General features: G+C 40.5%; 1 protein-coding gene across 1 annotated transcript in view; it reads right to left on the bottom strand.

The window, feature by feature from the left end:
• fmn2b (formin 2b) overlaps positions 1–13,247 on the bottom strand; it is a 451,369-nt gene that overhangs the window by 184,655 nt on the left and 253,467 nt on the right. Inside the window, exon 9 of the mRNA XM_060830804.1 lies at positions 4,458–4,519. Within this exon, the coding sequence (XP_060686787.1) occupies positions 4,458–4,519 (62 nt within the window). The remainder of the gene's footprint in view (positions 1–4,457; positions 4,520–13,247) is intronic.

Raw genomic sequence — 13,247 nt, 5'->3', positions numbered from 1 at the left:
GGAAGCTGCCTGTTCAGGTGAATAAGATAGATCCCACTGCACTTCCAAACAGCAGAAGTTTAACCCTGGGGGCCCCAAATAGTATCCACCCTTTGATACACACAGCAAAATAAACAAATTATCTGGTCATTATCATATTGTTAATCATATATATGTTTTTTGAAAGAGATACAGAATACAGGTGTCAGTCTGTCATATGAACATATCTGAAGCAGAAGCAGATCTTGGAGGGCTGTCACTGCTGCAATGCAGGCAGCATAGGCACCAGTATGTTCACAGCAAATTGTAGCATGGTAATCACTAATGATGTGTGTTGGGTGACATGGATTGGGGGATGAACAATAATTAAGATGTGTATGTGTGCGTGAGCATCTCCTGCCTTAGTCAAAATTATAACCCCACCCACTCCTGCAAAACACAATAAACAGAGTCGCCCTTGTCCTCACCTACCACCTCACCAGTCTCTGCATCCAATGCATCATCCTTGAACACTTTAGATTAGATTAGATTAGACTAGATTACTTACAGTGTGGAAACAGGCCCTTCAGCCCAACAAGTCCACACCGACCCTCCAAAGAGCAACCCACCCAGACCCATTCCCCTATATTTACCCCTTCATCTAACACTATGGGCAATTTAGCATGGTCAATTCACCCAACCTGCACATTTTTGGACTGTGGGAGGAAACCGGAGCACCCGGAGGAAACCCACGCAGACACGGGGGGAATGTGCAAACTCCACACTGACAGTCGCCTGAGGCAGGAATTGAACCCTCTTCTAACTCCACCTAAACCCCACAACATCTTCCCCTCCCCACTTCTCTCTGCCTTCCGCAAGGACTTTTCCCTTTGACAGTCCTCAGTTTGCGCCATTCTCCCCACCAACCCCCGAACCACCTTCCCCTGCAACTGGAAAAGATGCAAAACCTGCCCTTCACGTGTATGGAATGAGCTGCCAGAGGAAGTGGTCGGGGGTAATACAATTGCAGCATTTAAAAGACATCTAGATGGCTATATGAATAGGAAGGGTTCAGAGGGATATGGACCAAGTGCTGGCAAATGGTACTAGATTAGGTTAGGATATCTGGTCGGCATGAATGAGTTCAACCGAAGAATCTATTCTCATGCTGTACATCTCTCTGACTCTAAGGTACTGCCAATATCTAGCAAATGCTATAGAAAAACAAAGTGCTGGAAAAACTCAAAAGGACTGGCAGCATCTATAGTGAGAGAAAGAGTTGATATTTTGAGTTTGATATGGCTTGTTTAGAACTAAAGGGGCTGGAAAATGATTTGGTGGGAGGAGAAGGGGAGCAAGTGGAACAAATTATGAGGATTCCCAGGGCAAAATAACAAAGAGAGCACTAATAGTGAGCAGAGGAGATGTACAGATGCAAAAGAGGGTTAACAGTAAATCCTTACATATATTTTGAAATTATGGCTGCTTCTTCAATATTGTTAGTTGGTCATCTGTATGTTAAGCCCATTAAATCATTACTACTTTCTATTTTAGCTACAGTTTTATTTTTAAAATGCAGGGTTTTTTGCACAAAAGTGATGACAACATGAAACACCGTACATCAACACTGCAACCATGACTGGGATTCATGATAAAATATCATAAAACTGAGTCACAAAATTTTCTAAGTTTAAACGCTGTACCTGTCTTTGTGTCTCATAACCTTTTCACATAGAATACAGGATTACTACAGGGAAGTACAACATGCTGATGGTCCAGAGATTCAGTGGTGTTATTTGCACCTTACAAGGATAAAATCGAAAGAAAACATCAGACATCTTTCTTACCCTCTGAGCTACAGAATACCATGCAAGGAAATAATGCAAGGGAGAAAGTAAAACACCTGTCCTGAAGTCACCTACTGCAAGGTCTGTGCCACAAAGTGAGAAACCTTCCTCTTTTTCATTACACCAACCCCCCATGTTATTACAACAATCTTTCTCCTTCATGGAACATCGAATTATGCAACACAATTCTCTTAATCTTACACCATCATTCCTCACACCCACTCTTCTTTTCCTTTTCAAGAAAAGTTATTAAATATTCAGTTTTCTCTTTATAACTCAGATTGGCAACACAATGGTGCCTGTTTACCAGACAGGCTGTGGATACCATGTCAGTTGTCAAAGTAGCTTATAAGGGACAGAAGCTGTTTAAACACTAAGGGGCGGTACAGTGGCTCAGTGGTTAGCGCTGCTGCCTCACAGCAGCAGCAGGGTCCCAAGTTCGATTCCAGCCTCGGGCGACTGTCAGTGTGGAGTTTGCACATTCTCCCCGTGTCTCCGTGGATATTCTCCTGGTACTCCAGTTTCCTCCCACAATCCAAAGATGTGAATTGGCTATGCTAAATTGCCCATAATGTTAGGTGCATTAGTCAGAAGGGAAATGGGTCTGGGTGGGTTACTCTTCGGTGTGGACTGGTTGGGCCGAAGGGCCTGTTTCCACACTGTAGGGAATCTAATCTAATCTAACTACTGCTATAAAATTTACCTGCATACTTAAAATGACTTATTATTCATCATACAAGTGCAATTAAAATATTGCTTCATTTCTAAAATAGAAATTATAACTCGCCTATAGCTGCACCTGCCCCTTTAATGGTGGCTTCAAGACTGGAACCTGTCTTCATTACTACTATTGTCAAGACATCTAACTTGATTTCACTTGAGCCCAAGCACATGTTTAAACACAATTCCAGATCCTGGGAGACCTCTGCACATAATGTTTCTGAGCAATACAGGCAATTGAACCTTTAAAATAGATTAGGAAGGTTGTTTGGCCTATTTTAGTTCAGTTACGTGTAAAAATATAAAACCCCCATTCAAATGGCTCTTAAAATGCATTAAAGTTTGCTTTTCTATCATTTTCATCTGAAGTACTTCAGTGTTAACTACCTCTTCATGAAGGACTTAGTGACATGTATACTGGTTTTCACCAGCTTGCACTGTGCTCTTTTGTTTCCTGTTCATGGTCTCTGATGCTAGACATACAAATTTACATTTAATTTCGAGTAATGTTGACTAATATCAGTACAACCAGATGGTGCTTCCTCTGCAGTGTTCCTTCAAAATTCAAGGGGTTTGAGCTCTTCCAGGAAAGCTGCCCCACTCTATTAATAAAGTGCTGTGCATCACAATCAATAGTTTTTAAACATGCTTCCAAAGGTCAAATAAGTTTGGCTCCATACAGTGGCATACATGTCCTGCAAATGGGGCAGAGCATTAATTTTGCTTTCCATTATTTCAGTGAGAAGCTACATTAATGAGTTGAAAAACTCAAAAAGAAAACGTGCATCAGCTTTGAAGGTTTGAGAGAGTGACCAGTGTCTAAACATGTGATGGATAAAAGCCCTCGTAGAAAACATGATTTGGAGGTGCCGGTATTGGATTGGGATGTACAAAGTTAAAAATCACAATACCAGGGTATAGTCCAACAGGGTTTATTTGGAAGCACTAGCTTTCGGATTGACGCTCCTTCATCAGGTGGTTATACTCCACAACCACCTGATGAAGGAGCAATGCTCCAAAAACTAGTGCTCCCAAGTAAACCTGTCAGACTATAACCTGGTGTTGTGTGATTTTTAACTTCGTAGAAAACACTTTGCTATCTAACCGATGAATATGGTTTATTTTGGCGAGAGACTAGGTAAAAATGTCTCAGTATTACTGACTATTTTCTTTTGTTTCTAACAAGCCTCAAGACAGCTTACACTTTTTAAAAGCTGTGCATATACAGAAGCTTTATTGGAAAGCAACATGTGACATTTACAACAGAACACTAATGTTCAACTGTAAAAGTTGCCACCAAAAAGAAATGTCTTTGATGTTCATGCACCTTTTTTGCACCACTCACAATTTTTGGAGGTTAGGAATGAAATGCTCCAAATCTGTTTGCAAGTGCTGCAATGAATTAAATTAGAAAAATCTGTATAAAAATAGGTCAAGACTCAATAAATGCTCAAACTGCCCCTTAAATGAAGCGAGTCAAATCTAAACCTTTTGCTTATTTCCACAGACTACAAACATTAACCTTCTTACATTCCATAAAGCTGAGTATACACATTTTAACTGTGACTTATTTGATACAAACTCCTGTGTTAACCTTACATAACTGGACTCGATGAAAGTCTTGCAGTTGGGATTTTGCCACCAGGCGGAGAATAAATGCCAAGGTATAAAATGGCAAAAATATTATTGCTTTGAATTTCCTACTGCCATAGCATGAAGAATAGGCAGAGAATCAGATTACGTTAAATCGAGGATTGTTTTGGAATGAAACAGTAGCCCTGCTACAAACCCAAATATGCAACATCAGTGAATTACTACTTAAGCTAACATATGGCTTTCAGTGTCGGGGTTAACTGCTCTGCTCCTGACTGCTTAGTTTCGAAATTTTGTACCGCTGTTGTTTTTTTTTGTGCCTTTAGTTCCAATACTCACATTCTCATACAAGGCTTCAAGGGTCTCCAGGTCAACCACAGAATTGTCCAAGTTCAGAACAGCTGTCAAAGGGACAAAAGAAATAGTTGTCAAAATGATGACAAGTCAGTTGTGAAAGGTTAATAAAGCACAAAAGTGCTCAATGACTGCAGAGGTGACCTGCTGGTCAGATTCACTTATGAGCTTTGGCTGTGCTAATGCTTGGAATTGTGCTCTGGCAAGAATTACAAACTAGCATACTGGTGGAGCCAGGTGTTAACAGCCACAGAATTCCACCGCTTACACGCACACACAGGGTCCATTATCACAGCCAAAGCTCAAGATCAGAGGGATGATTTAGACAAAGCTTCCCAGGCCTGACAGAGAATTATAAATGCAACACCATAACAGAGTGAGCATATCCTCATCTCTGCTATGTGTCAACACTGAGATGACTAATCCAGAACTGAATTAGCCGGTTAACTTCTAGACCGTGACAAGGGTCAAATCCTCCGCATATAAATCTGACAGTTTTAGTGGAGATTCTAAATATTTCTTAGTCATTCCCACAAATTTCTACATAAGACACAATGGGAGGTCCTTTTTTCTCATGGAACTTCTCATTATTAATCCGATTGTAGCTAGTGTCTTGTGGAAACTGGTAAGCAGGCTGTCAATTAATTCAATTTGCTTCTTGACAGCAACCTGACAGCAATGCATACATTAACAGTTATTAGTTAACCGCAACATATACACAATGCATCTGTACATGTTACACAGTTAACAGACAATATCTACTCATGACATGAATACATAATACTTTGCAGGAAAATGTTTTGTTCACTCGTAACTAATGCAGCATATGTCCTGTCATGCTTAATGCTCTGTTCCTACCCATTTCCCTTGGACCTGAATTCGAATCAGGCTTTTGACATGAAAGTTACTATTTATTAGATAAATGAAGAATTGAAATAATTGCTGTGAAAACTCATCACAGAGTCATGAAATGTCCTGAGAATTCAGAACACTGATCAGGGTATTGTGTATTAACATGCACACTCAAGTAATGGTTGATTTCATGTTAAAGACAACCCCTAACTTTGGCTAAATTATTTCTTTTTCATATATCTTTTGTATAAACTGATACTCCTCTAACCAAACGTTCTGTACTTAATAACCGCTTGCCGTTGATGTCAAACTCTCACTGGTGCAAACCTGCTGATAGAATTAAAAAATACAGCACTGAAGGTGGACGTTTAGCTTCTTGTGTCTGAGCATAGGATGTCATGGTTATCATCTCAATAGCGCGTGCTGTTTGCCTATCATCAAGCAGCATTATACCAAGGAGGAACTGTGATACAGAGCCCAGGCTGTTGAGATGCAGGACAAGAAAAAGAGAATATAAAAGAGGTACTGGAGAAATATAAATTAAAAGTTGGAGGAAATGCCATTAACTACTTCTGCAGATACCCAAGAATAAATGTACATAGAGGGAAGTCTAACATTTAACTGCAGCAGAAAGCCAAAATGTGACAATGAAAATCTCCGAGTTGCCTTGCTGTTGCTTGTGGATGTGTCGGAATGTTACCCTGAAAAATAAAAGAAAATTTGCTTTGTAGATTTCAAAGTCAACCCCTTAATGCTGTACCATGGTTAAGAAGAAGAATTTTGTACTTCACCAGAGGACTAAGATTTGATAGTGTCTCACTGCAGAAATTCTTGACAGGTTTACTGCATATCAGCAGTTTGCAATTGAACATCACAAAAGGATAGGCACAGAATGGCATACATTGGGAACATGAATGAGATAACTGAGAATTTTGATATGCCAGCCAAAAGTGGAGTGCATAGATGGAGAGAAGAGTGTCTCACTACAGAGACACTTGACCAAGGGAAGAGGAGCTACAACATTGTGCTATTCTGTACATTGATTAGAACACAGCTTAAGCCAAAAGCGATATTCAAGAGTAAAGCACTTCCAAAACAGCAATTCCCAGAAGGAAAGGAGGGAAAAAGGTGGTTTAACATTTATGTCCAAGGTAAGTTTGGAATTTTGATCAGGAGGATAACAGGGAAAAAAAAAATTCTCAGCTGGGACACATTCATATTACACTTCAACGTTGATGCTAGATTGCAAGTCAGTGACATTTTAGTAATACCTGTGGTGTAACCAGCCTTGTTCAATCACTAAATTTCACTCTAAAGTTCTTCAAAATATGTACCTAATGAGCAAAGGCATTCATCATGAGAAGCAGCATGGTGGTTCTTAATGCAGAGAGTAGATTAGAGAGGCTGGCTATGAAGTTTGAACAATGTAGCCTATCCAATGGACTTGATAGGACTGAGAGTGATTGTTTGTGGATGGCTAATGATGAATTGTTTACTGATGCATATGATGTCATTCAAGAATGAAATTGGGATGTATTATTTGGTACTGAATTCAAGGAGGAAGGTGATTTTTTTAAATGACGTTAATACGTTGAGCATGCTCTGCTGCTAAGTTGCATTATTTTCTGCACTAGGGAAAAGATCAATTGGACATTTTTTAAATATATAACTTTTATGGCTGATATTTTGATAAGATTTCATGAATTTTGGCAGAAATGATTATTTATTCCCATTGAGGTTATTTGTTTGCAAATAAAAATGTAATAATAAAAATACTTGCAGCTACTTTTGAGTATGTGGCCAGCAGGAACTGTCTCCAAAGCAACTGCTGTGATAACAAGGTGATTGGTGAAGGTGGATTTCAATCTCTCCAAAACTGGTACTTGCGGAAAAACCAAACCCAACTTTTTAAACTTAAAGTGGTCATAGAAACTCTTTTACCCGACTCAATACAATAATTCCCCAGTACACAGCATTTTCCCAATGGAATATTTGCCAAAATAGCCAAATTATCTTTCCCAGCCCTGCACTCTCCGAAACATGTCACCTCCTGTTGGTAATGGTTGCATGCACTGTACCACCCTGCCAAGATGGAGAAAGTGAGGACTGCAGATGCAGCGTCAGAAGAGCAGGAGAGTCGATGTTTCTGGCATAAACTCTTCATGAGGAATGAGATGACAACGTTTCATGCATAAGCTTATCCCGGCTCAGATTGTTTAATCATGCTCAGTGCTCCCTCGTCTGATATTCAATGTTACCCAATCATAGTACACTATAAAGACATCAGGCTGGTCTGCTCCTGGGCCAGGCCATTAGCAGGTCCAGGCAGCAGGCCATGGAGGGGGTCGTTAGGGCCGATTGCCTGCTCCTCTTCTCCAATTACATTTGGGCCCAGGTGTGCTTGGAGAAGGAGCACACAGTGTCTACAAACATCCTCAAGATTTACAGGGAGAGACAGGCATCGCTGGGTGTGGAATGTTTTATTTCCCCCTCCGACACGATTTTGATTTGATCCCTGCCTTCCCTTTCACTTTTTTGATCAGTCAGCATTACCCTTTATTGAGAAGGGCACTGCTTGTCACTGGTCACTTGGGTATTTCCTTCCTGGTGGTGGAATATGAATAAAGATTGAAAGACATCAGGCATTGAAGGCTGACTGACATGCCCCTCCACTAGCCTGGGGCACTGCATCCAATCCCGCAGTCTTCCTGGCTGAGATCAGTTAAGCACAGGCAGTTTCAATCCGATTATCCTTGGAGTTCAATAACTGTTTTACATATAGATTCTACAATGCCAATTTTACACTTCTACCACAAACCAGGTGATTATTTAACTAAAAAAACCTTTAAAACCTCAGCTGACACAGCAATCAGATAGCAAACAAAAAATGACCAATTGCAATATTTTTATTGCAAATGTTTGTATTTCTATCTTACTCTTGCCCCTCCCAACCAATACCTTTTGCACTTACCACTTTCAGTACATTCTGTCAGCTTGATTAACCAGCTGGACCACCATACAACTATGTTTTACTTCCGTGCACCCACCTCAAAATGTTTTTTGGTGTTAAATGTTCACTGTTTGACTGCAATAGATACCAGAGTCAATTATGTGGAGTGGTATTAATTGCTCCTTTCAGGTTGATTGTTGAACCTAACCACATTATCAGGCATGGATCCAATTCTTCCGGGATAGTTCATGCAATTAGAAATGCCACTGCAGTCACCAGTGCCAAGTTAGTTGCAAAGTTTACAGCAGAGAATGTGATCACTTGCCCCGCCTACCCAATAATGCCTGAAGCTTGTGCCAGTGTAAACATAGTACATTGCATACACTGCATGACAAACTTCAACTACACATTCTCAAATGTTCACTATTCACACTTACTGTTCCTGCAGACCCAGGATGTACTGAAATCAAAAGGATTCACTAACCTTCAGTTAACACTTGCAGCTGTATCAGATTATTCCACATAGAGTGTGTAATCAAATAAATATATACACACAGTACAGCTATATAATATGGTCGTATTTGTTCCATTGTGTATAACCATTGAATTAGAGTTACTGCATATCTAATTCAATATTCTTCAAAGCCAATTAAATTTTACCATCTTACACCATTTTCAAGACAAAGAATTCTGTTAAATAAATGAAACATCGAATGTTACTTAAGAGTACAGGACAGAAAAGGATAACTGAAAAAACCATCATGGATGTTCACTCACTTTCTAAAAACAAGATTGATCAACTAATATTAAAAATATCAATACACAACCAACATGAAATTACAGGATTTTGGAATTACTACAGGATCTGATAAAACTCTGCAGATTCTAAGAGAGGGACTCGACTGGTACAATTGGTCTGAACAGATATCATTTCCTGCATTTTTATAGTCTGATCCATTTGTTAGTGGCCTGTGTAAGCCTCATGCCTCAGGTATGCGAGACGATTGCCGAGACAGTAAGCTCTGTTCATGTACCATCTCTATATCTGATCCTGCAGGCAATGTCTCACCTATAAAATGAATAAGCTGGTCAGTTCTGGGACTCAAAACAGGGTACAAGTGCAGCAGTACTACCCTGGTGTTCACCAGGATTTACAGCAATTGGCTATTTCTAACCATTTGCAGCCAGGATTGCCCAGACTAACACTGTATCTTTATTGTTTCTGCACCCACAATAATTAGATTAATTAAATTTGATTTGACCAGAGTTACCCTTGCTTATGCATCGAATACTCAAATATTAACTCTTACTTGTGTACTACAGCTATTTCTCAAAAGGCAGCTACAGGTAGACAGTCAATCCAAACCACATCAGGCGTGGTTGCTATTCTATCTTCCTGGATTCTGGATTAGTGGTGCTGGAAGAGTGCAGCAGTTCAGGCAGCATCCGAGGAGCAGTAAAATCGATGTTTTGGACAAAAGCCCTTCATCAGGAATAAAGGCAGAGAGCCTGAAAAGTGGAGAGATAAGCTAGAGGAGGGTGGGGCTGGGGAGAAAGTAGCATATAGTACAATGGGTGAGTGGGGGAGGGGATGAAGGTGATAGGTCAGGGAGGAGGGTGGAGTGGATAGGTGGAAAAGAAGATAGGCAGGTAGGACAAGTCATGGGGACAGTGCTGAGCTGGAAGTTTGGAACTAGGGTGAGGTGGGGGAAGGGGAAATGAGGAAACTGTTGAAGTCCACATCGATGCCCTGGGGTTGAAGTGTTCCGAGGTGGAAGATGAAGCGTTCTTCCTCCAGGCGAGAGGCGGACAATGAGGCGTTCTTCCTCCAGGCGAGAGGCGGAAGATGAAGCGTTCTTCTTCCAGGCGTCTGGTGGTGAGGGAGCGGCGGTGAAGGAGGCCCAGGATCTCCATGTCCTCGGCAGAGTGGGAGAGGGAGTTGAAATGTTGGGCCACAGGGCGGTGTGGTTGATTGGTGTGGGTGTCCCAGAGATGTTCCCTAAAGCGCTCTGCTAGGAGGCGTCCAGTCTCCCCAATGTAGAGGAGACCGCATCGGGAGCAACGGATGCAATAAATGATATTAGTGGACGTGCAGGTAAAACTTTGATGGATGTGGAAGGCTCCTTTAGGGCCCTAGATGGCGGTGAGGGAGAAGGTGTGGGCGCAGGTTTTACAGCTCCAGCGGTGGCAGGGTAAGGTGCCAGGATGGGAGGGTGGGTTGTAGGGGGGCTTGGACCTGACCAGGTAGTCACGGAGGGAATGGTCTTTGCGGAAGTCAGAAAGGGGTGGGGAGCGAAATATATCCCTAGTGGTGGGGTCTTTTTGGTGGTGGCAGAAATGTCAGCGGATGATTTGGTTTATGCGAAGGTTGGTAGGGTGGAAGGTGTTGTAATGATCACTGCTAGTTTTGGATAGTTGAATCACGGATGGTTTATGGCATAGAAAGAGACCACTTTGCTCACTGTGCCTGCACTGGTTAGTGACTGAAGATACAACTAAAGTTCATCCTGCAAATACTAATTAGAGTGTGGATACAGCACAGGAGACCAATGAGCAAGAGAAATCCCGTTGCATGTGGGTCTTTGAGAAGATGACTGCTGCCATCTGGAGTACATTTCACCAGTACTGCAGTGTCACGGATTAAGACAGTGTAAATGTAAGCAGGTCATTAAGTTCACAAATGACTCATGGAACCTCTAGCAGATCAGACTCCAAAATAAAAATATCACCAGTATTTGTAAAGAGGGTTTTTTAAAAAAAATGAAGCCATAGTATTCCACATACCTCCCAAAATATTTCAAAATGTTAGGGTTTATGATAATGTTCTGATGTATATTTACATTACCTCATACATTGAGAAAATTCTTAAACAGAAGTTGTACAAACAAAACATTAAGACATTTTGATACATACAGACCATATCATAAATTGCATTGTCATCAGACCTTCATTGGAATTCTTAGAATCCTTTTTATATGCCTAAGTAGGCAGTTTAAACCTTACATTGTTGCAATTCATACCATAAATCATAGGAGTAGAGGTAGACCATTCAGCCCATCGAGTCTACTCCACCATTCAATGAGAACATAGTTTATCTCAACTCTACTCCCTCGCCTTCACCCCATAACCTTCAATTCCCTTTCTGATTAAAAATAATAATTCAGCATTAGATCTCTGGTTACTAGATTAGTCTAAAATATTAAATTCAAAGTGCTGATTTTAATCCAGGAACTGCGCTGGTCATGAGCTTGCACTGCATCATTGATGCTTTTCTGCTGTAATAATCACACATTTCATTTCATTCCATTCAATTATCTTAAAGACCTGATGTTAGAAATGCCTCTTTAAACCAGGGGAATGAGGATCAGGGGCAATGTTGCATTTCAATGAGACTATATTAATCACTGGTCTAAATAATGCCTGCACACCTCTGGAGTTGCAAGTGAAACCCAATTCCTGACCAGAGGTACCCAAGGCTTAGAAAATAAAAATTTGCGAATACTGAGGGAGAAGGAATATTCCTTCTGGCATTACAGAAGGACCTTGAGTTGCCTTGGTTATGGATTTCCTACAGTTATCTCCACCCCTGATCACTGAATTTCTTTTGCTATCTTTAACATTTCCCTCTGTCTGTTGAATCAATTTTCAGTGTTTACTGACAACAGTGAAATCAGTATTCAAAGCTCACTGACCTGAGGCTACCTCAAAATGTTCTCTCGATGATGATACCTGACCCATTGATTGCTTTCAAGAGTTTCTATTTCCATTACAGATTTTCTGCCTCTAATGTGCTTTTCTGCCACCCTCCCCAGATATCAGCCCCTTCATGTGCGCTCAGGACTTCAAAGGCACTAGAATTCACAAGATATTTATTCAAACTTCTGCACAATTGAAATAAATCCCAAAATCACCCTTTTTAAACAATCTTTTGCGATGTTTCAATATAACGCATTTCTGCCGTGATATCACTTTGAATAGCCAATCTTATTTGTTGGCAGACAATTCAGACCCTAAAATTGTCAAACTCTTCACTATGCTGGCAATCGTATCAAAAGTGAAACTATCTGTGCACTTCAAAGCAAACAAGGGTCAAGGGATCGTCACTGCATAAGAATCATAAGCAATGTGGTAAGCCACTCACTGCATTGTAGATAGGACTCTTCAAATTAAAGTTATTTTAAAAAAAAGCAACATTTCCCAAAGTCCAGCATTTCTTATCATTTGCCCGTTTCTGAAGTCCAGCCTCAAATTCAAACCTATAGGATGAAGTCTCGATCTTGGAAGGTTCCAAAGATCTTGTGTGAATTGAATTTGGAAAGTCCGAAGTCTGTGACACACGTTGCAGACTTTAGCACTTTACATCAGAAAGTGCATTAATACTCCTGCTGGAAGTGGAATGATGCAGCAATCCCACAGCAATAACATTTTTGCCTTAACACGGATGTGCACACATTAAAAAGATAATCAGACTCTACATCTCAGTTTACTTTCCAATGCTGAAGACTAGGCAAATTTGCAAAAGTTTTTGCAGATTTTAAATGGACAAAAAGTTTCATCTGGAAAAATTAAAAGGAAGCATCAAATAGATAACTGCATTGAAAATTCCTACTGATTGCATTCTCAATTGCATTTCTGACAGTTTTGAGAAGAAAATAATGTGGGAAAGGAGGAGAGTAATAAACAGACAATTTGTGACTATGTGGAGAACAGAAACTATTAAATGAACAAAGGGATAAAGATGCAAGATAAAAAAAAAGACATTTACCATTGAAATAAAAAGGCGTGTAAACCTTGCAACAGAAAATGGGAATGGAAGATTGGGGAAATGGGAAAAGTGAAGGAATTCCAGAATGTTCTAAGGAAATGGCTAGTGGCCACCACTCACCACCCCCTGTCCATCTTCCAGAAGTGTAAAACAGCTCATGATCATGTACCTGTTGAAGATCATTGCCCTAAGAACCATTGTCCCTGAC

Source organism: Hemiscyllium ocellatum, chromosome 10, assembly GCF_020745735.1.
Source record: "Hemiscyllium ocellatum isolate sHemOce1 chromosome 10, sHemOce1.pat.X.cur, whole genome shotgun sequence".
Taxonomy (NCBI): Eukaryota; Metazoa; Chordata; class Chondrichthyes; order Orectolobiformes; family Hemiscylliidae; genus Hemiscyllium; species Hemiscyllium ocellatum.
The sequence above is the reverse complement of the archived record's forward strand: the minus strand, read 5'-3'. Positions and strand labels throughout refer to the sequence as shown.